Source organism: Corvus hawaiiensis, chromosome 16 (genome assembly GCF_020740725.1).
Source record: "Corvus hawaiiensis isolate bCorHaw1 chromosome 16, bCorHaw1.pri.cur, whole genome shotgun sequence".
Taxonomy (NCBI): domain Eukaryota; kingdom Metazoa; phylum Chordata; class Aves; order Passeriformes; family Corvidae; genus Corvus; species Corvus hawaiiensis.
The window spans coordinates 16339826-16363141 of record NC_063228.1 but is presented as its reverse complement, the minus strand read 5'-3'; the positions used below and the strand labels follow the sequence as shown (position 1 = coordinate 16363141).

The 23316-nt window shown below is 46.1% G+C and overlaps 1 protein-coding gene across 4 annotated transcripts in view; it reads left to right on the top strand.

The window, feature by feature from the left end:
* The window catches only part of IFT140 (intraflagellar transport 140), a 106065-nt gene that overhangs the window by 18800 nt on the left and 63949 nt on the right, over positions 1 to 23316 (top strand). For all 4 annotated transcript variants that reach the window (XM_048321094.1, XM_048321093.1, XM_048321091.1 and 1 more), the window contains 2 exons: positions 874 to 980; positions 2157 to 2302. In XM_048321094.1, the coding sequence (XP_048177051.1) occupies positions 874 to 980; positions 2157 to 2302 (253 nt within the window). The remainder of the gene's footprint in view (positions 1 to 873; positions 981 to 2156; positions 2303 to 23316) is intronic.

Genomic DNA, 23316 nt, shown 5'->3' with positions numbered 1-23316 from the left:
TCTGTTCCTTCCTTGAGTGCTGTTACTGATTTCTTCGGAAAATAAATCCATTTGGGGGTTTTGCATGAATACAGCCCCTTTGCTGTTCTTGCTAATGTTACTGTCTGATCCTTAGGATACTTATAGCATCAGCAACCAGAAAAGAAGTGCTTACTTTTCAGGACATTTCTGTTACTGTAATATAAGACAAGTATTTCAATTACTTCTGTCCCTAGGCCTTTAAAGTATGTTGCTTTGCCATGCTGTTATGTAACTGTGTTCTGTAGTTTTACCTTTTTGCAATCTTTTCTTCCTTGTCTTTACTATGACCTGCTCTACCTGTTTCCTCTAACCTTTTGGGAGGGTGGGAGTGTTCCATTAATATCAGTAGCTCCCTTTATTGAACCTCTGTCTGCTACTATCAGACAGAATCTTTTGTTAATTTTGTGAGAATGCAATAAAGACCAAGTATCGAGAAGAAATAATTTCATGGCAATATTTAGCTCTAGGAAATAAACCTGGAATCCAAAGGACTACTGGCTAACCAAGGAATAGTCTTAAAATAGAGGAGGAAGCATAATTAGAGATGAAGAAAATTGCAACTAGCCCTCACCTTTTTCTTTTTTTCTTAAAGCTGCGCTTGCTTCTGACTTCTTTCTTCATTGGAGAATATCCCTAAACATGCTCCAGATTAAAAAGTCAAAGGAAAAGGAAGGAGGTTGTTAAGAAATTCACACTACAGAGACAGCTGCTGACAATTTAATCTTAAAAATTAAATTATCTAGGTATTATGGAAATAGTAAATTAATGCCATGTACAGCGTCCTATTGACTGTGTTTGGCAAGACACCTGGAAAGAAAAGCATTGTTAACACTCTTGTTTTGTGTGCCTTAGGTTCTGGGATTTGGATCGAGATGAGAACTATGTGCTCTCCCTAGATGTGCAATTTGGCTTTGAGGGGGGAGAATGTATTAACTGTGTGTCTTACTGCAGTGCTAAAGGTGAGAAATAACCTGGCGGCTGTGATCTCTGCTCCTAAGCCTTTCCAAACCTCAGCCTTCCATGCCCTATAATCATTTCAGTATGTTTGTCCTGTGACTGAGGATCTCGGTGGTAGTATGCGATGTAGAAGATTTTAGTTTGGATCAGAAATGTGCCTTTAAAGGTGCAGGAAGATCATTAGATATTCAACTACACTTGGACCCACTGTGGAGTTGTCTCATGGCATACGAGCTGGATTCCCTTTGATACAAGTACCCCTGGAGTTCACGTAACGCACTTCAACGTTTTTTGGGCATTCAGTCTACAAGCCTGTACTACAGCTAATGCAAAATAGAACTTAGCAGCATGTATCATGTGGATGCCAGGTCCTTACAACAGATCCTTTCTACAGAGCTACTCCTGGGCACCACCTTGTTTGCCAGCATAGGCACAGCTGATGTCTGCTGGAATGGTTTTCAGTGGTCGGTTGCCCAAGGTGACCAGCTATTTAAAAATAGACGCAAGCCATAGGAGGAACAGCTGAGGTCACTTGGTTTGTTCATCCTGGAGGAGACTGAGGGGACTGTCCATTGGGCAGCTTCCTCACAAGGGGCAGATCTGATCTCTGGTTTCTGTGAACAGTGGGGGGACCCGAGGGAACAGCCATAGCTGTGTCCAGCCAGGGCGAGGTTAGACTGGATATCGGGAAAAGGTTCTTCCCCCAGAGGGTGGTTGGGCACTGAACAGGGAAGTGGGGACGACCCCAAGGCTGCCAGAGGTGAAGGAGTGTTTGGACAACACTCTCAGGCACATGCTGGGATTCCTGGGACTGTCCTGTGCAGGGCCCGGAGCTGGACTGGATGACCCTTGGGGTCTCTTCCAGCTCAGGATATTCAATAGTTCTGTATTCTAAGAAAAGATTAAAATGAAGTAATTAGCTGATACATTTAAAAAATAACTTCATCTGGTAGCTTAGAAGATGCACCTTGCCACATGGAACTTCTCCCATTGTTTCTCCAGAAAAGTTCTCCAGTACAGGACTAGGATGCTGGTTTGCAGTCAGGCAAGAAATGCTGCTGCTGGAAGGTGGCTTCTTTGTACCCGGGAACCAGAGTTCGCTGCCTGCTACACTGTCTGATGTGCATTTGTTTTTCTGAAGTCCAAGATGAAATGCCTGAAATGTTTGTGAATGGCAGGTCTCTTGGCAGCTGGAACTAGCAAAGGGAGAGTAGCAATGTGGAACAAAGCAACAGGATCTGATCAGAGCACATGGGCTTTGGAGGGCAAGAAGTGGAAGTTCCAGGCATCTACAGAACTTGAAGGAAATGTCACTCAGATAAAGGTAAGAAAGAGCCTCCGTGAATGTTAGTGGGACTTCACAAACCTTACATGAACAGACCGTCTGTGTGAAACAGATGAACACGATCTCTATCATTTAGATATGTATTCCAGCAGAGGCTGGTCCTCCTTCAGAAGTAGGAGGAAAACCCCTGAGAATCAAGTAGCTTTAAAAATTGAAATGGGCAGAAATACTCCCTGTTTGTAGCTAGTCTCTCCATCATAAGGCTCATTGGCAAACCCTTTGGATTCAGCTTCCTGAAATTATTTTCTGGAAGAAAAAGATTATCAGGAATGTCAATTTTGCATAAATTTACTAAAATAGAAAGAAAATCTGACTAAATGAATGATTTTATTCATTAATAATTTTTTTTCTATTTGTTACTTTCTCAATGTAAAGTTTAATCTCACTGGTAGCTGTAAAACTAAAAAGGTGTATTTACAACCAAATATTCTTTGGTGAGAGGTGCCATCTAGAAGGGAATGTTATATATTTTAACATATTGTCTGTTAAATGTCAGGATGCAGCATTTTTATTTATTTGGAATATTTTCATTTGTCACAATGAGGTTAAACACTGTCATTCTACACCTAATAGCATTTTGATATACACAGAAGAGAAATGCTGAGTGTAACAATCATAAATTTAAATTTTAAAAGTTTTATATTAATGAACAGCTTCTTTTTTTGCCACCAGCATTCTGCTAAAAGGCAAAGCTTGTGCTTAAGGTTCTCCAGCATCTTTGGTTGTTGGGTTTTATACCGTATTATTAAGTGTTTTCAATTTTTGAGTGTTTCTGTTATACTTTACATCATTCTGTTGCTGTGCTTCATACGTGAGAACAATCCCCATTATTTTTTATAAGGAAAGAAAATCAAATATATCTGGTGACTTTCAAGAGAAAGTAATTTTATATTTGCTGTTTTATATTTTATATATATATATTTTTTTTTTAAATTTTATGTAATTTTATATTCTGTTTTCTCATAAGAGTGGAAAGTATTTAAAAAGCAATGGCATTTGCTTGCTCTGTGTTGATATAGAGTAAGGGTCTGTAACACCATCCTACTTAAAATGTTAAAACAGAAGTGCTGTGAAAATGGAGAATCCAAGTGTTTTATTAACAAGCTTCGGTAACAAAAGGTCCAGGATATAGGAAATAATGTGTGCTGTAAGTATCTCATACATCTACTAATAAATTGAGGGAAGGGAAGAGATATAGGGGATATAGTCAGCTTTACTATTCAGGCCTTTTCCAGATAACAGGATATGGAGCACTGTCCAGAAATAGTGCGTTGTTCCCAGTGTTTGGGAGCATAAACAAAAGCATTGTCCAACAATCATCAGCAATCATGATTTATCTCATCAAGATGTCTTTAATTATGGACATTTTATCTAGATTATAATTATATCTATATATCTATCTATAGCTATAATTATAATCTAGATTATTTTAAATCCTGCACTCCAAAAAAAAATTTTTAAAATATATAAAAAATTGTTACATGTGAAATCTTCTGGTAATCCTGTAAAAGCCTTTTCTTATTTTCCCATGAAAAAGTCAGAACTTAACGTGTTTACCAGGGTGAGGACAGAGGGCAGCAATGACTTCATTTGATTCCATGCGAACCTTATCTTTATTCAACCTGATCTGATGGCTTTGAAAGAGCTGGGGTGGGAAGTGCTTTCTAGCTCAGTTCCACAGTATAGTATCCCCTTAATTGTAGCCAAGGGTCCTTAAACAGAAAAACAAACAAAAAACCCCTGGACAAAATAGCTTGTTTCTTAAATCATTCTCTGTGTGTAGAAAAGGGCGACAGAGCTGAGGGGAAGAGTCTGAAGCACAAGTCTGATGACAAGAAGCTGAGGGAGCTGGGGGGGCCCAGCCTGGAGAAAAGGAGGCTCAGGGGGAACCTTCCCACTCTCCACAACTCCCTGACAGGAGGGTGCAGCTGGGAGGAAGCCAGGCTCTGCTCCCAGGGAGCAAGGGACAGGAGGAGAGGAAATGGGCTCAAGCTGTGCCAGGGGAGGTTCTGATTGGATATTCGGTGTCAGAAACGAAGCCCGCTCCTCTTGTGAGGTTTTAAAATGTTATTAGGGGACAAAATCGACAAAGTCAACCAAGCAAAAATCAATCCTTTTACCTGTAAGCTTTCTAGGGTCTGTGCAATAGTAGTGATATACTTTTTAACACTTGCTTCTCCTTCTTCTTAGGTAGTCAGAAAAGGCAATCTGAACATCATTTCATAAGGAAATACCCCCAAGTCTGATCTAGGTTGTGTTCGGATCCTTAATAATGCCAAAGGCAGACACTTTACTCATGACATCTTTGTTTCAATCATCAGTTTAGTTAAGGTCTCTTTTAGAGTTTGGTTCATTCTCTCTATCCTACCCGAACTCATGGGTAGGTGAACTCAAGGGTGCCATGGGGTATGCAACTTCCATTGTATTCTTAGAGCCTGAGTTATTTGCTGTATTACTTTAGATGTAGTGTGCTCCCCTGTCTGAGTCAATCTTGTTGACCATCCCATACCTAGGGATGATATGTTCCAAGAGGATTTTTGACACTGTGTAAGCTGTAGCTCTAACAGCTGGGATAGCCTCCACCCAATGAGTCAAGCAATCTACTATTACTAATAAAAATTTCCATGTCTGCACTTGAGGAAGTTCTGTAAAATCCACTTGGATGCTTTGGAATGGCCGTGTAGCCAATTCACAGCCCCCTGGTGTTGTTTTTCTCATAACTTTCTTATTTACTTTTTGGCAAGTTACACACCTTTCAGTTACTTGTTTTGCCAATCCAAAGATCCCAATGCACCCATCATTCCTTAAAAAGTGATCACACAAGGCCTAAGTACCCCAATGAGTCTTCTGATGTATATCTTCTAATATCTTCCTAGTAAGGGCTTATTAAGTAACTGTCTCCCGTTGGGGAGTTTCCATTTTCCCTGTTGGTCCCGCTCTCCCCCTATCTTTCTTAACTCTTTTTCTTCTGCTTCAGTAAATTTTGGAATTTCCAATTCTTCCTCGCTTTGAGGCAGAATCAACATAACCTTTTCGCTTCCATTTTCTGCTGCATCTCTAGCTTCTTGGTCAGCCAAATTATTCCCTCTTATTTCTGACGTCATTCCTTTTTGGTGTCCCTTGATATGTACTACAGCTATTTCCTCGGGCAATTCTAATTTTAAGACCTCTAAAATGAGTCCCTCGTGAATCAACTCTTTTCCTTTTGAATTAAGTAATGCTCTTTCTTCCCAAATTTTCCCAAAAGTGTGCACTACCCCAAATGCATATTTTGAATCAGGTTCCTTTCTTGTGTGCTAAATACTCCAGTGCTGTCTTTAAAGTATATAATTCACAAGATTGAGCAAACCAATTTGAGGTAGTTTCCCTTTTTCAATGGTTTGCATACTTTCCCCATCAACCAAAGCATATCCTGACGTTCTTCTTCCTTGTAAGCATCTAGATGAACCATCAACATATGTTCTCTTTCCTTCTGGGAGGGCCTGTTCCGCTAAATCCTCCCGAACTTTAGTTTGGTACTGTATGACTTCTAAACAATTATGGGTTAAATTACTCTTTGGTTTCTGTCCTGGGTTGCAGTGTATTCTATTACCATCTTCATGAGCTGTTGGAACCAGGTGGGGCAGTGTTTCCTTGCCTCCTTGCTCTGGACCATCTTCTGTTAATGAGCCCATCAACACCTGGCCTCATGACTCATCATCCCATTGTGAGATGCTCCACCCAGAGGGAGGAACCAAACATTCCATCCTGGATATAATCTGAGATTCCCAACACCACAGACACCCTTTCCACTGGATTTCCAGAGGACAGGAGCTACATAGCCACCACTGGACCTTCTGAGGAAGAGCAGCCCCTTTCTACAGGATCACTGCTTCGACAAAACCACATCCACCACTTCAGGAGGACTGCAGCCACCATCTTATCGGACTGCTACTGCCACGCTGACTAACAGGGTGTCAGGTTGTATCCTGACTGTCACTTTGAACCAGTGTTTTCTTTTATTTTTTTTTCCTTTTTTTAAATTTCCCCATTAAATTGTTATTCTGACTTGGTGCCTCCCACTGGTTTGTTTTCAAACTAGTACATATTTTGGTGCCCAAGGTGGGGCTTGCTCTGAGAGAAAGTCAGAATTACAATTTTGTATTAACAGAAACCTATTCACCAGGTGCTCAGCTTGTCTATATGGGTACTGTATCATGCTCTCTATATTTTTCCTCACCTGGGGAACTGCCTGCCTGTTGTATTGCTCCTGTTAAAACCAGGGAATGGTATGAGAATTGCTTTATTGGTTTATTATGCCTATAGCATAATAACCTGCGAGGCGATGAATACCATTCGGAATATATACTCAGTTTTGTTTGGCTGTCCTAGTCTGGGCTCCTATGTCTGGGATCTCCTCAACAATCGCACCCAGCCCCTGGTGGGAAGAGTAGAGTGGTTTCTTCCAGCCTTTCAGGCCAGGCACAGCAGTTTTTGAAAATATTGCATTCCCTCTGGATGTTTAGGATGGTATAATCTTCTTGTCAGTTCTATTCTCTTTTTTCTCTATGGCCTGCATTGTGTACACCATGCTTAGAAACAAAACACTACCTGCTGTGGTACAACATCTGCTTGAGGAGGAGGGAAAAAGGAACAAAGCAACAAACACCATGACTGTCGCAAAGAAGAAAGGAACAAAAAGCAAAGCAACAGCGTCCATGTCTGCTCAGACTGTCACAGAGGAGAAGGAAACCAAAAGCACCATCAGTGTCTCCATACAAACTGTCACTGAACCAGAACAGCCTAAACTGGTACCAGTTGCCCCCGTTCAGAAGAAGAAATCAAAAAGCAAATCAGTCTGCATAGTGACTGACGAGGATGCAGCAGGACCTTCGCACCCAGCAGAAGAGGCAGAGCCAGAGATCATCACTCGGTCGCTATCCCTGGGTGAGCTGCGAGACCTGTGGAGGGAATTCACCCGCCAGACGAATGAGTCCATCCTGACCTGGCTGCTCCGCATCTGGGACGCTGCAGCCAATGACACCATTCTGGATGGAAGTGAGGCCAGGCAGCTGGGATCTCTGTCCCGGGATGTGGTCATTGACCAGGGGATCGGGAGAACCCAAGAAACTCAGCTTCTGGCAGCGACTGCTGACAAGTGTAAGGGACAGGTACCTTTGTAAAGAAGACCTCCAGGTGCACCAAGGAAAATGGAGCACAATGGAACAAGGTATCCGGTGCCTGAGGGAATTGGCTGTGCTGGAGATCATTTTCTCAGAAGACAAGAGATTTCCTAAGAGCCCAGATGGTGTCCAGTGCACGTCACAGATGTGGCTGAGGTTCACACACCTTGGACCAGAGATGTACTCCCGTTACCTGGCAATGCTGCAATGAAGGGAAGGCGAGGACAGGGTGGGCGGCTTGGTCAAGAAGCTGAGGATTTACGAGGACACCGTCACAGCCCCGTTTCGCACCCATGTCTTGTCCATGGAAGCAAGGCTGGCTGAGCAAGTCCAGAGCTTGATTGAAGAGGGCCATCAGAAACTGAAAAAGGAACTTAAGGAAGAAATTTACCAGATCTCGCCAGAACCAACAAGAGTCTCTGCCATTAGGAGTCAGCATCCCCCAACCAGGAAGAGAGGATACACCCCACGAGGTAATCTCTGTTTTTTCCTTCAGGAACATGGAGAAGACGTGAGTAAGTGGCATGGAAAACCCACCTCCTCCTTAGCAGCCAGGGTACGTGAACTAAAAGGAGGGACAACTACCACAAGAAGCTCATCTAGAGTCAACACTGCTCCGGTCTCTTGTGCACAGAACTCCAGACGATACAGGAATGATAATATGACCGATCCTCTTGAAGGGACCTCAGGAGCATATTCACCAGAGGGGAGCAATGTGTACCATGACCAGGAATAGAGGGGCCCTGCCTCTAGCCAGGTAGAGGAAAGGGACAGTCGGGTCTTTTGGACTGTGTGGATCCGATGGCCTGGCACATCTGACCCACAAAAATACACGGCTTTGGTTGACACCGGCACTCAATGTACTCTGACGCCATCAAGGATGTGGGAGCAGAACCCATTTCTATTTCTGGAGTGACGGGAGGATCCCAGCAGCTGACTGTACTGGAAGCTGAAGTGAGTTTAACTGGGAACGAGTGGCAGAAACACCCCATCGTGACTGGCCCAGAGGCCCCATCCATCCTCGGCATAGACTATCTCAGAAATGGGTATTTCAAAGACCCAAAAAGACATCGTTGGGCTTTTGGGATAGCTGTTGTAGAGACAGAAGATATCAGACAACTGAGTATCTTGCCTGGCATCTCAGATGACCCCTCTGCCGTGGGACCGCTAAGAGTTGAAGAACAACAGGTGCCAATTGCCACAGCAACAGTGCATCGTCAGCAATACTGCACCGACAGAGACTCTGTGGTTCCCGTCCATGAGATGATTCGTGAGCTGGAGAGCCAAGGGGTGGTCAGCAAGGCCTGTTCACCTTTCAACAGCCCAATATGGCCAGTGAGTAAGTCCAGCGGAGAATGGAGACTGACGGTGGACTACCGTGGCCTGGATGAGGTCACACTATTACCGCAGGCCTGGGCCCTAGGGAATATCACCGTGTCCCGCAGCCATAGGGAGGAGGAGGAGAGAAGATCCAGCAGGCAGGAATTGTGCAGCAAGATTGATTTATTTAATTATTTTACAAACTCTTTTATAGACTTTTTTTCTTCGTAGTCTAATTGGACAAAGGATCAGCCACCCCTTGGGGGTGATTGGCTAAAATCCTAAAAACATTCATTGTCAAAATATTTTTCGACTATACCATAAACAAGACTTTTCAAGGTTGCAGGTGGCTTGGTTGTTTACATACTCTGCTACCTCTTCTGTGAGAGAGAAAAGTCTCTCACGGACTTAGAAAATAGCAAGGAAATCCTCGCTAGCAGCATTTTTGTATCTACATCACGCCACCAATGAGTGCTGCAGTGCCAGACATGTTGAAGCTCCAGTACAAGCTGGAGTCCAAAGCAGCAAAGTGGTATGCAACCACTGATATTGCCAATGCCTTCTTCTCCATTCTTTTGGCAGCAGAGTGCAGGCCTCAGTTTGCCTTCACCTGGAGGGGCGTGCAGTACACCTGGAACTGACTGCCCCAGGGGTGGAAGCACAGTCCCACCGTCTGCCATGGACTGATCCAGGCTGCACTGGAAAAGGGTGAGGCTCCAGAACATCTGCAATACATGGACAACATCATTGTGTGGGGGAACACTGCAAAGGAAGTATTTGAGAAAGGAGAGAAAATCATCCAGATTCTCCTGGAAGCTGGCTTTGCCATCAAAAGGAACAAAGTCAAGGGACCTGCCCAAGAGATCCAATTCCTGGGAGTAAAGTGGCAAGATGGACGACATCAGATTCCCACCGAGGTCATCAATAAGATCACAGCAATGTCTCCACCGACCAGCAAGAAGGAAACACAAGCTTTCCTAGGCGCCATAGGTTTCTGGAGGATGCACATTCCTGAGTACAGCCAGATCGTGAGCCCTGGTTACCCGCAAGAAGAACGATTTCCACTGGGGCCCTGAACAGCAGCAAGCCTTCGCCCAGATCAAGCAGGAAATCGCTCATGCCACAGCCCTTGGCCCAGTCAGGACAGGACCGGAGGTGAAGAACGTGCTCTACTCTGCAGCCGGGACCAATGGTCTGTCCTGGAGCCTCTGGCAGAAGGTGCCTGGGGAGACTTGGAGCCGACCACTGGGGTTCTGGAGCCGAAGCTACAGAGGATCTGAAGCCAACTACGCTCCCACAGAGAAGGAAATCTTGGCAGCCTATGAAGGAGTCCAAGCTGCCTCAGGTAATAGGCACTGAAGCACAGCTGCTTCTGGCACCCCGACTACTGGTGCTGGGCTGGATGTTCAAGGGAAAGGTTCCTTCCACACATCACGCCACCGACACCACATGGAGTAAATGGATCGCCCTCATCACACAGCGTGCCCATATTGGAAACCTGAATCACCCTGGGATTCTGGAAATTATAACAAACTGGCTGGAAGGTGAGAGTTTTGGATTATCTTCTGAAAAAGAGGAAGAGCAAGTGACTTGTGCTGAGGAAGCCCCACCATATAACAAGCTACCGGAGAGTGAAAGACATTATGCCCTCTCCACTGATGGTTCCTGCCGAATTGTAGGTGCTAACCGGAAGTGGAAAGCCGTAGTATGGAGCCCCACACACCGAGTTGCACAAGCTACCGAGGGACAAGGTGGATCGAGTCAGGTTGCAGAGCTTAAAGCCACCCAGCTGGCTTTGGATATTGCCAAATGAGAGAAGTGGCCGAGGCTCTATCTCTACACCGACTCGTGGATGGCAGCTCATGCTGTGTGGGGATGGCTGGTTCACTGGAGAAAGGCCAACGGGCAGCACAGAGGGAAACCCATCTGGGCCGCTGAGATTTGGCAGGACATCGCTGCCCGAGTAGAGAAGCTGACCGTGAAGGTTCGACACGTGGATGCGCACGTACCCAAGAGTCGGGCTAATGAAGAACGTCACAACAACGAGCAGGTGGACCGAGCTGCCAAGGTGAAAGTATCTCAGGTGGATCTGGACTGGCAGCACAAGGGAGAATTATTCCTAGCTCGTGGGGCCCATGATGCCTCTGGTCATCAGGGGAGAGATGCAACATACCGATGGGCCCGTGACCGAGGGGTGGACCTTACCATGGGCAGCATCTCACAGGTCATCCACAGTTGTGAGACCTGTGCTGCAATCAAACAGGCCAAGCGGGTGAAGCCTCTGCGGTACGGTGGACGATGGTCAAAGTACAGGTATGGGGAAGCCTGGCAAGTTGACTACATCACCCTTCCCCAAACCCACCAAGGCAAGCACTACGTGTTGACCATGGTGGAAGCAACCACTGGATGGTTGGAGACCCACCCTGTGCCTCATGCTACAGCCTGGAACACCATCCTGGGCCTGGAAAAGCAAGTCCTGTGGAGACATGGCACCCCTGAGAGGATCAAGTCAGACAATGGGACTCATTTTAAGAACAGCCTCATCAACACCTGGGCCAGAGAACACGGTATCGAATGGATATATCATATTCCTTATCATGCACCAGCTGCTGGGAAAGTTGAACACTGCAATGGACTACTTAAAACCACCCTGAAGGCACTTGGTGGGGGGACCTTCAAAAATTGGGAAGTGAACTTAGCAAAGGCCACCTGGATGGTCAATACCCGAGGGTCCATCAATCGAGCTGGTCCCGCCGAGTCTGAACCCTTGCACACAGTGGATGGAGATAGAGTCTCATCATACCATGAGAGGTATTCTAGGAAAGACTGTTTGGATTAATCCCATCTCAGGCAAAGGCAAACCCATCCATGGGATTGTCTTTGCTCAAGGACCTGGTTACACTTGGTGGGTAATGCAGAAAGATGGGGAAACTCATTGTGTACCACAAGGAGACCTAATCTTAAGTGAGAACTGTGTGTAGGGTTTCACTATATCACATATAAGATATGTGTTTGTGTGTGTGTGTGTGTGTGTGTGTAGAGTTTAAGGAAGGTATTGATTTGGGATGATGTGGATGGTAATAGAATAAGGGGTGGATAATGTCCTGGGTTTCAGTGTATTCTATTACCATCTTCATGAGCTGTTGAAACCAGGTGGGGCAGTGTTTCCTTGCCTCCTCCCCCCAGACTATCTTTCTGTTAATGGCCCATCAATGCCTGGCCTTATGACTCATCATCCTATTGTGAGATGCTCCACCCAGAGGGAGGAACCAAACATTCCATCCTGGATATAATCTGAGATTCTGAAACCACAGACACCCTTTCTAATGGATTTCTGGAGGGCAAGAGCTACATAGCCACCACTGGACCTTCTGAGGAAGAGCAGCCCCTTTCTACAGGATCACTGCTTCAGGGGGACTGCAGCCACCATTCTACTGGACTGCTACCACTACCCTGACTAACAGGGTGTCAGGTTGTATCCTAAGTCTGTCACTTCGAACCAGTGTTTTCTTTTTTTTTTTTTTCCCTTTTCTTTAATTTCCTCATTAAATTGTTATTCTGACTTGGTGCCTCCCACTGGTTTGTTTTCAAACTAGTACAGTTTCCCATATAAAAATTGAGCCAGGTTTAGACTTGTCTACCATCAGTGTCAAACCATCACTGTTTATTAAAATTGCTTCATATTTCAACATCCTTGAGTCAGTTAACCATTTCTCAGCTCTTTTATTTAACACATTTCGAACTGCATGAGTTGTGTGCACACTTAATTTACTTCCAAAAGTAAGTTTACCGCTCTCTTCTACCAGGTGTAGGTGTAGCCGCTATAGCCTGAATACATACTGACCACCCATGACTAACTGGATCTAACAGTTTGCATAAATAAGCTACTGATTTCTTTGCTCCTCCCCAGTCCTGGGCTAAAACTCCATGAGCCACTCCATCCTCCACATTTGAATGCAGATAAAAGGGTTTTTCTAATGAGGGTAGACTCAAAACTGGTACCGAGGTCAGTTTAAGTTCTAACTCCTCTAGTTTGTCTTCATCCTCTTTGGTCCACTTTATCTTGTCTCCCTCTGTCAATTTTTCGTATCAGAACCTCACTGCTTGAATATATCCTTCAATCCACAATTGACAGTACCACAATAATCCAAGCAGTTTTCTAACTTCCTTCTTTGAAGAAGGAGGGGGGAGAGATAAAATCCCAGTGATCCTCTCAGGATTTAGCTTTTGGCTACCTTTACTTATTAAATGACTGAGATACTTCACTTCTGACTCCACAAATTGTAATTTCCTCTTCTACACCCTCAATCCTTTTTCCCCAAGGAAATTCAAAAGTTTTAGAGTGGCCTCCCTAACTTCAACTTCAATTTCTCCTGGTAATAAAAGGTCATCTACATATTGGGTAATCTGTATTCCAGGAAAAGTGAGGAAGGTCTGTAATATTTCTTCTAAAGCTTGCCCAAATAAATTTGGAGACTCAGTAAACCCCTGTGGCAGTTTTGTCCATCTTAATTGTTGTTTTGGTCCAGTGCCTGGATACTCCCATTGAAAAGACAAAAATATTTCGACTATCCGCTGCTAACAGACAAGCCCAAAATGCATCTTTAAGATCCACAACACTAAATCACTGATGCTGAGGTGGGACTTTACTTAAAAGTGCATAGGGGTTTGGTACCACTGGGTAGCAAGTCCGGGTTCTTTTGTTAACTTCCATTAAGTCCTGAACCAATCTATAAGTCCCATCTGGCTTCTTTATTGGGAGAATATGGCTATTATGGGGAGACATACAAGGTTCCAGTGTCCCATCTTTTATCAGTTCTTCTATTACCAGCTTTAAGCCTTCTCTTCCTTCTAAGGATATAGGGTACTGACACACATGTATAGGACATTCTTCTTTTTCAGTCGTTACCCTTATGGGATCAATATCCAATCCTCCCCTATTTCCTCCTCCAGCCCAAACTTCTTTTGTTAATTCTTCCTTCATCTTCTTGGTGGAGTTTTAGCACTTTGTCATTTTCCCTTCCTTGGGTATAACCACTATTCCTAATTGTACCTGCAAGTCTCTCCTCAGTAAGTTATAGCCTGCTCCTAGGATCTGTAAAACATCTCCCATCCCTATTTTAGTTTCCTCTTCAATTACCACATTCTTGATCACAGGAGCCTTAAAACCCTCCCCCTTTGTCCCCATTACTCTGATAGTGTCATTACTTACATTACACCCCCTTGGAACAGTAAAGACACAGGTTCTTTCTGCCCCAGTATCAACTAAAAATTCTAATACCTCCTCCTGGGGGCCTATTTTCAATGTTATCAAGGGCTTCAAATTATATTTATCCCCCAGGAGGTAGAGCCCCTGACACCCTAGTCTCATATTTCCCCCGTTGCATTTCTTTAAACACCTTCAGGTCCCTAGTTTGCTTTGGGCATTCCCTCTTAAAGTGTTCTACTTTTCCACAATGAAAACACGCACTGCTTGGTATACCTCTGTTCTGCTGTGGTTCGGTTCTCGATGCCTTGCTCCCATTGGTGATCCCTTCTTCCCTCTTCCCCTGTTTCCTGGGGCATGGTATCAATACTGAAGGGGCTCGTAGGTTTGGATGGGTTAACCCCTTGCATTGTAGCCACATAATTTTTGCCTTACTTTTTACTGTTTCTTCATCTCTCTGCATGTAAGCCCTCTGTGCTTCTCCTAACAGCTCATTTAATCCTCTATCCTGCCAATCATCTAATTTTTCTAATTTTTTCCTGATATCTGGCCAAGCATATGTGACAAAGTTAACTTTTAATAACGCTTGACCAGCTGGACTGTCAGGGTCTATTCTGGAATATTGCTGTATATTTTTCCAAAGCCTTTCTAGCCATTCTGTAGGGGTTTCTTCTTTCCCCTGCTGTCAAAGGCTTTGCTTACATTCTGCTTCTGAGGAGCGGCTTCTTTTGTTCCTCTAACTATTAGAGTATGATAATCACCCATATTCTGCCTGCCTACCACATCGTTTTGATTCCAGTTGGGAGAGGCTATATGCATCTTCTGACCTCCTGGTGGACCCTGTTGGTTTTCTCTCTCCCAAATTCTCATCCCAGCTGTCCTGATCATCTGCCTCTCTTCTTGTGAGAATAAAATACCCATTATGGACAGCATTTCTTCCAAGGTATAAATACTGGGTCCCAAAAATTGGTCAAATTGTTCCAAGAGACTTATGGGGTCCTCTAATAAACCTTTAATTTCTTTTTTAAAAATCCTGGAAGTTAAAGGGGCATTGACAAACCCTGTTCCCCCATGGGCCCCTCCCAAGGGTACTTCTCTGAGGGGAAATAAACTGGCTCCCTCGCTATAGTTTCTCAGCTCTCCTGAATCTTCCTCCCCTTCTAACATCATTATCTTAGGTGTTGATTTTTTCTTTTGTCAGGGGTTGGTCATTGGGGAATCCATTATGGATTGCTTTTTATCTTTCATTGAACTCCCCCTTGTATTCTGGGAGGGCCCTTCATTTGTCGGGGGAGGGGCTGTTGGGACTGGATAAGGGGGAGGTAATACCTCTAGTGGTTCCCACGTCTTTTCCTCCTTGTCTTCATCCTTTTTAACGTCAGCCACCTTGAAAGTGCTTACCCCCATAGGCCAAATTTCTCCTTTCCAGCATGAGGTGTACTCACTGTCTTCTATATTAAAAGGTTCTTTAGCATTTACATAAATATTTAGAGCATGACAAATCCACCCTTCAAATGACCCATACCTTGGGCAGTATAAATGATCTGGTCTAATTTCTTCCTTTACCCATTCAGTCATCCAATATTGGATCATTTTCACTTTATTTTTCCCCTTTGTGCATGGGTTATGTTCCCAGTTAGCTAACTTAATCCCCAGTGGACTGTCTGGGGGAATATCAGCCATCACCTTCTTGGTCCCTTTTTTCCTGGGAACTAACTTACTTATCCATTGTCCTATAATGTTTCCCCAGGGGTTCTCTCACTCAATTTGTCCTTTCGCTTTGTCTCTTCGCCAGCCAATTCCCTTGCAGGAGATTGGAAACGTGGTTAGAAAGACTCCACTCTTGCTTCACAGATCCGGGCTACCCAGTCCATGTCTCACGCACACACCAGTCAAACCCCCGTAATCCCTCCCAATCGAGCAGTCCATTTTCTTGTCTGGGTCTTCATGCTCATAAATTACAGGCAACCATGGTTTTTCCTGGGAGCTCCTTCCTGTGCTTTGTGGGTCCCTTCTTGTCAACGGGATGTTAACTTGCAATCACTGATAGCACCAGAAGAAGCCGAACAAACCGCTGAAATCAGCAGGGTGCACCTTTCACTCGGAATCCCCTAGGACCATGGAGACAAGGTGTTCATGTGGGTGAGTCCCCAGTTGCGAGAAACGAAGCCCATTCCTCTTGTAAGGTTTTAAAATTTTATTAGGGGACAAAGTCAACAAAGCAAAAACCAACAGTGCTGGGCGCATGGCCGTTGTCAGAGGCGTACTGTCTCACGCGAGGCTTCAGGATTTTTTACCCCAGGTATTGCATCAACTACATACATATTCATAACTCAGAATACATAATCATAGCTTTTCGGAATTCTTTTAACATTTTCTTAAAACTGATTAACATGTTCCCTTCCCCGTCCCACCTTTTTAGAGCATGTGCAGTTTAACTTGAGAGTTCAGCAAATAGTGGCTTCCCGTTACACTTGCTCGCTAAACGCTATCCAGTCAGGCTAGTGGGTTCCCCCCCACTCCCGCTACTGCAAACTAAACACAACCATATCTGCATAGGAACACGAACTTTTAACTTTTGCAAAAGCCAACACTTCAACATACATTTATCACATATGGGAAAATACCTTCCCTGAAAATGTGGTCAGACGCTGGAATGGGCTGCTCAGGGCAGTGGTAGAGTCGCCATCCTGGGAAGTGTTCAAAAGTTGTGCAGATGTGGCAGCTGGGGATGTGGTTTAGTGGTGAACGTAGTGATGGTGCTGGGTTAACAACTGCACTTGATGATCTTTGAGGTATTTTCCAAACTTTGTGTTTTTATGATTCTATGGTTCTATAACTTTCACAGAATAAATTGAAAAAGAGTTAACTGGAACATGGAGATTCTTCCAGGAGAAATAGAGAAGTGTGCATTTGGACCCCTATATTTATGAATGTATTTAGCTTGCTTTGCTAGGGGATTTGAGCTATATTAACTGAAAGGGTTGTCAAGGCTGCTAAAAGGATATGGTAATGTCCTGGTTCTGTCCAGGACAGGGTTAATTTTTGCAGGAGCCGGGAGAGGGTATGGCCAGGTGGCTTTGGTCAGGTTGCATGTGAATCACTATCTTGTATGCTTTTGTCATTAATATTGCTACTGTTACTTTTCTTATCTCATTGCTGTTTCCAGTAAATTGTTCTTATCTCAACACGTGATCTTTACCTTTTGTGCTTCCAATTCTTCTCCCCCCACCACAGCAGGGAGGGGGGAGTGAGCGAGTGGGTGTAGTGTTGGTGTGAACATTAAATTGGAGAGTACCATTCTTACCACAACAGGTAATCAAATAGAAACTGTTCATGCACCTTGCTTTCACACTTTGCAGAGTTACTGTTTAGCGGGGGGGGGGTGGTTCCGAGTGCAGGGGAGCCAGCTAGAGTAACGACACGAGCACCAATACGATTTGAGCATCGTTCTCTGCTTTATTGTTTACTTACACTAACTCATATCTACTTTACAAAGATTCACACCCTATTCTCACAGGACAGTCTCTAAGCAGCGGGGGAGCCAACCAGTGTGTAACTTTGCCAAGGATTTTCAAGGCTGCCTGCTGCCAGGTGTCTTTTAAGCCTGTCTGCAGCCTGAGGCCCCTTCAGGGGTTCTTCCCTAGCAGCCCTGGGTTGCCCAGACTGTCCTGGGGTATCATATGCCCCTGTTCCACAAGGAATCCCTCTACACATCCCCCGTTTTCTTTTTGGGCAACCCAGGCCTGGTCGATGATCTTTCGCAGTCCCGCTTTAATGCAAGAAGAAATACACCCAAATACTATTAAGCCTAATATAACTACAAATAGCAATTGGCAGCCTTCTACTACCAAGGTACGCAGCCATCCAGTGATACCCAGACCCTTAAGCCAATCTCCAATAGGGTCGTCTGTCTCCCAAAGGTTGTGCAGACCCCTCTGGAGGTCAGAGAGGTGCTTGTGAATTGAGACAGAGTGGTCAGAAAGATTCATACAGCAGGAACTCTTCACAGCTGTGGCCGTGGGCTAATAATAGAAAATCAATGGCTGTCCTATTTTGTAATACTGCATGCCTAACACTAGTAGCATCTGCGCTTAGCTCATCAAGCATCTGCAAAGTTATGTTTAACTCATCCCTTGCCCAGCAAGCAAGTTTATGTAAAATTGTGTGAGCCCTGGCTGCTGAAGCACCAGGTAAAAACATAGATGCTAGCCAAATTATACCACGACTCCAAAAGATGGACTCTTAATTTCTTTTACATTTGAGCTCATGGATTGAACGCCGCACCCTGGTTTTAGTGCGGTGGGTGATACTTAAGAGTTGATGCAGGCTTGGATGGAACAGGGTGAGTTTTCCCTAAGTAGCACGGTCCCCCATGAGGGCCGGCGGGAACCCCATTCCATGCGCAGTCCCTGCATATTAAGAACGTACCACTGGGGAGGTGCTTCAGGGCTTGACCCGTGAGGTTGATTTGGTGGTAAATTGCTTCGGACTCGTAGTTTCTCAGAAACCAGTCTGCAGGAGGGTCAACAGTGGCCCAAAGGGGCTTATTAACGTTTAACTGACTGATAGTGGGAGGCTCGAATGTCATGTAACCATCCCCAGTTTGGTTTGTGGAACCCAGTAGATCTAACTCTTCTGGTGTCCCCATAGTGACATTGATGTTTTTCAAGAATGCACCTTGCCAGCAGGCACGCTGCTGCGCAGGCTTCAGTCCGATCAGCCCTGAACACTTGCCATTGTTTGTGGCGTTCCCCTATCAGGGAGCTATTGTCTAGCATCCCTCAGAAGTCTTGTGGGTTAAAATATGGGACCCCGATTAAATAGGTGCGAAATGGGTCCCCTGGCGTGGCTAGGCTCAGACACATGGAGTCTTGCCCCGTTAATTCAGCTAGGGTGACCCACATGTTTTGTCTCTTTTGGATTGCTGTCAACATTGCATGGGACCCGGTTAGGATGCTTATGAGAAGCAAACCTCTCAGAATGTTTGCGGGCCCAGCGCTCCGGGGCCACCACATGCTGCCACGGGATACGAACCTGTGTGCTACTCTCTCACCCTAACACTGCCACACTCCGTACTGCCTTCACTCGGTCTAAATGGGCGGACAGCCGATCGAAGACAGTCAAAAACAATTCCTCCACCTGTGTCTGGTGCTATACGCAAGAATTTACGTAACTCCCCTTCTTGGTTCTGCCTTCGCAGAGGAATCCCCAACAACCACCACAAGTCAGTAGCAACCACCCAGGGCAGCTGTTACGTTCGCCACAGGGTCTCGCTATTTCCCCCCCCTGCGGAGAGTGTTGGACCTGGCAGGTTCTCAGCCTCCTCACTCAGCCACGTCTGCAGCCTCTCCCAAGGCTTCTCGGGATGGAGGTCTCAGAGTTCCAGCTGTTATGGTAGTGGCGTCACTTTCCTCAGGAGCTGATGCTGACTGCGCCTTCTCGCTTCGGGGTCTTGTATGCATAGCACGGTACCACCTGCTGGGCACCCCTCTGGTCAGTGCTGCGGCGATGACTTGTCCCTGTTGTTGCAGGACATTCTGCAGCATTGCAGTAAAAGCAGCTGTTTGAGATGACTGTTCCGCATGGGTAGCACGCACGAGCATCTTGTCTACTCCTGCTCCCTGGGGCAGCGTAGCAAGAATTGTCTTAGTTTGCCTATTAGCATTTTCAAAGGCAAGGGTCTGGAACATTTGCTCTTGGAGCTCTTCAGGGAGCTCTTCAGAGAGCTCAGTTGCATCCTTTAAGGCTGCTGACAAACGGTCGATCAACTGACCATATGGCTCTGACAGCCCCTGTCGGACTGCTGCATACGGGGGAGACTTCTTCTTTTCAGGTACTGACAACAAGGCTTTGTGGGCAAGAGTCTGTGATGGCTGATGAATAATTGTGGGCATGGTCAGCTGTGTCACTGTCACTCCATAAGCCCCACTCCCAGTTAGCATGTCAGCTTGGAGTGCATACAGTGGGTCTTGTGTATCACCTTGGTGTTTGCTAGCTTCTTGTGCTAGCCGCTTCCACGTTCGCTCTCAGAGCAGGAGCTGTGAAGGGGTTAACAACAATTGTGCGATGTTGATGCAATCATTAGGACACAGGACATCTGCTGTAAAGATAAACTGCAGGATGCTCCACATAGCTTCAGACCGTAGGCCGTGCGTGGTGACCGTTTGCTTGGCTTGCTGCAAGAGCTTCCAGTCATGGGGTTCCCACTTTGCAGTGTCCCCTTGTATCAGTACAGGACAGGCGAGGGCATCTACAGCGTGCCAGTCACCTTCAATGATTGCGTCATGGATAACTCCATTCCATCTCCTTCGCAATGGATCAGTCCTCACTGTTGGGGCTGATGGAGGCGATGGCTGCATCTCCCTTCACAGGAAGGGAGGGGCCATAGGCACTGTGCCCAGTTCTGCCGACGGGAACGTAGGAGTTCTGGTGGCTGTCTTGACCGGTGGGTCCACAGGACGCCACGGTGCTGATGGTGTGGTTTTGCAAGCCTTAGACTCCAGCGCGTCCTGACGTGTAGACAATTCAGCAAGTTTCTTGATTACTTCATGCATCATCTCTCAGTGGTTCTCCTCCTCTTGGGGCTGACCCCCAGCAGCCCTGGCTGGCTCTGGCTCTGCCTCTGCCTCTGCGGGCAACAAAGCCATAGAGGCTGCTTCGCCGTTGGACGATGATCCGCTGTCTGGCAGAGGGGGGTTGCGCGCTGCCGCTTTCAGCTGGGAGCTAGGACCGCTCGTTTCTCCTTTGCTCGCCTGCGCCCCACCCCCAGGGTCGGGAGCCTGCGCTTCCGCCTTTGCAGCCATTTCTCCCTCAGACTTTGGAGGGGTAACTTCCTTCCCTGCCGGCTCCAGCAACTCCCGCAGCGAGCATACAGGTGCTGCTGTACCCCTCATCAGTCTACCTACAGGCAGCCCGAAGAATCGTGCAACACTGGACTCCACCCTGGTCTCTGGCCGCTGCTCCATAAGACCCCCGTATGTTTCCTTCCCAGAGCCGCCATCCCCTGAAGTTTCCATGGCCACAGCGGCCACCTTCCTCTCTGCTTTCATTTCTGCGAGGGTGTTTGTCACGGCTCTCCAAGTTAATCCGAGAGTTTAGCTTCTCTATCTTCCTTTCCACCCTCAATCGTGGACAGCCACAGTTTGTTCCCAACTTCCCACCACGCTTCGGTCAAAAAAAAAAAGCAAAGTGTATTTCAAAAATCCTTGTTCCTGGGCCCATGTAACGAGGGCATTAAGATCTCGATCTTTCACAGTCTCGCCTCTCTTAGAGAGGATACTGGCTAGGAGGCGAGTTCCAGCCTCGTACTCCATAGCTTCTTACCTGCGGGGCTCGCTCGGCTGCGCGAGCTCCGGTCTCCGTTGCCACTCCGCTTTGACACCCTTCTCACATCCGGCTCCCACAGGCTCCAACACCGATGCGATGACTCGGAGTCTTGCTGCATTTCAGTGAAAACGCATTTAAGCGAAAAACACACCGCATTTAAGTGAAGAAAAAAAAAAAAAAAATCACTCAGGTCCCTGTTCGGGCGCCAGGTTTAGCGGGGGGGGTTCCGAGTGCAGGGGAGCCAGCCAGAGTAACAACACAAGCACCGATACGATTTGAGCATCGTTCTCTGCTTTATTGTTTACTTACACCAACTTATATCTACTTTACAAAGATTCACACCCTATTCTCACAGGACAGTCTCTAAGCAGCGGGGGAGCCAACCAGTGTGTAACTTTGCCAAGGATTTTCAAGGCTGCCTGCTGCCAGGTGTCTTTTAAGCCTGTCTGCAGCCTGAGGCCCTTTCAGGGGTTCTTCCCTAGCAGCCCTGGGTTGCCCAGACTGTCCTGGGGTATCATATGCCCCTGTTCCACAAGGAATCCCTCTACATTACTAAACCCTTCAAATATGTGATGCTCTCTTGCAGCAGTAAATGTAAGGTGGTGAAATATCATCTTAGGAAAAAAAAGTAAGTTGAAAAACTGCTCTTCTGCTTAGACTAAGGGAGTCTGAGTAGCTGGGTGTTAGTGGTTTTCTCAAAGGAGTTTCTTCCCATTTGTTGTCAATGAGGTGCAAGGGGGGCAGCTTCCTAGGTAAAATGGCAGAGATTAAGAGACAAAAGGAATGGCCAAGTACCTTGATATACCAATGAAATGGTTTTGGGGGAGGGGAATGGGGGTTTTTTGACAGTCTCTTAGCTGGGGCTAGTGCAGTTTTTTGCCCTGCTTGGAGGGGAGACGGGTTTGCTTTTTAGTGCTGGACTTCTCCTGCCCAGGGGCTCAGTGCTGCTGTGAAATTCTCCTTGCTGCCTGTTGGTAAGCCTTCTGCTTGCAGGAGCTGCCGGTTGACAGGGACTTTTCAGCACTCACCATTGCCAGGAGACCTTCACCACCTGAGTGGGGGTTTCAGGAGAAAACCAGGCCCTCCACCGCCGTCTCTCCAGAATCAGGGTTCCAGCTGCTGGCTAACTGTAACCTCAGCAGCTGCCATCACCATGATACTGCACCGGACATGTGAGAGTCCAGGGAAACCAAACTGCCCCCTTCTCTCTCTCCCCAAGGCTGCCGCTGACCCCTGGGGAGGCTGAGGGCTCACAGTGGAGCGTTCCCTGGAGCCGGGGGGAGCCGCTGCAGCCCCTCTGCCTCGCCCAACACTGCCCCCTGCCGGCTGTGGCCATCACTACACCAAAGGGGAAATTGCTTAACGGCTGAGAAAACTTCAGTTATTGGGGTTTTTTGTTGTTTTTTGTTTGTTCTGTTTTATATATATATATTTTCTAGTAAAGAACTGTTATTCTTGTTATTATTTTCCCATATTTTTGCCTGGAAGCCCTGTATTTTTGAAGTTATAATAATTTGGAGGGAGGGGGCCATCTTTCCATTCCAGGAAGGTTCCCACCTTCCTTGGCAGACGCATGTCTTTTAAACCAGGACATTAATTGGTGACCAATGTGCGGCCCAAGGGCATCGAGAAGAAAGGCTGAAAAGAGAATAACAGTTTCTGGTTAACCCATTTGTGTACCAGATATAGAAACCTTGTTAGGCAGCACCATGTGGTCTAGCCTACCCTGGTTTGGTTGGCATATGATCATGGCTATGTTTTTCCTGTTTGCAGGTCATTATTTAAACATGGGTCCTATAACTAAGGCCATTGTGGCTGTTACCCAGTTTGTAGAATGGGTCAATAAGGTGAGGAATTCAGTCCTTGTAAACTTCTTCTGGAATGTGGGCACAAGGCTATTTAACTATCACAGACTAAGTTCGTATCTTCAGGGTTTCCTTAATAATGGTGTCCATTGTGAGGAAGCAACACAGGGG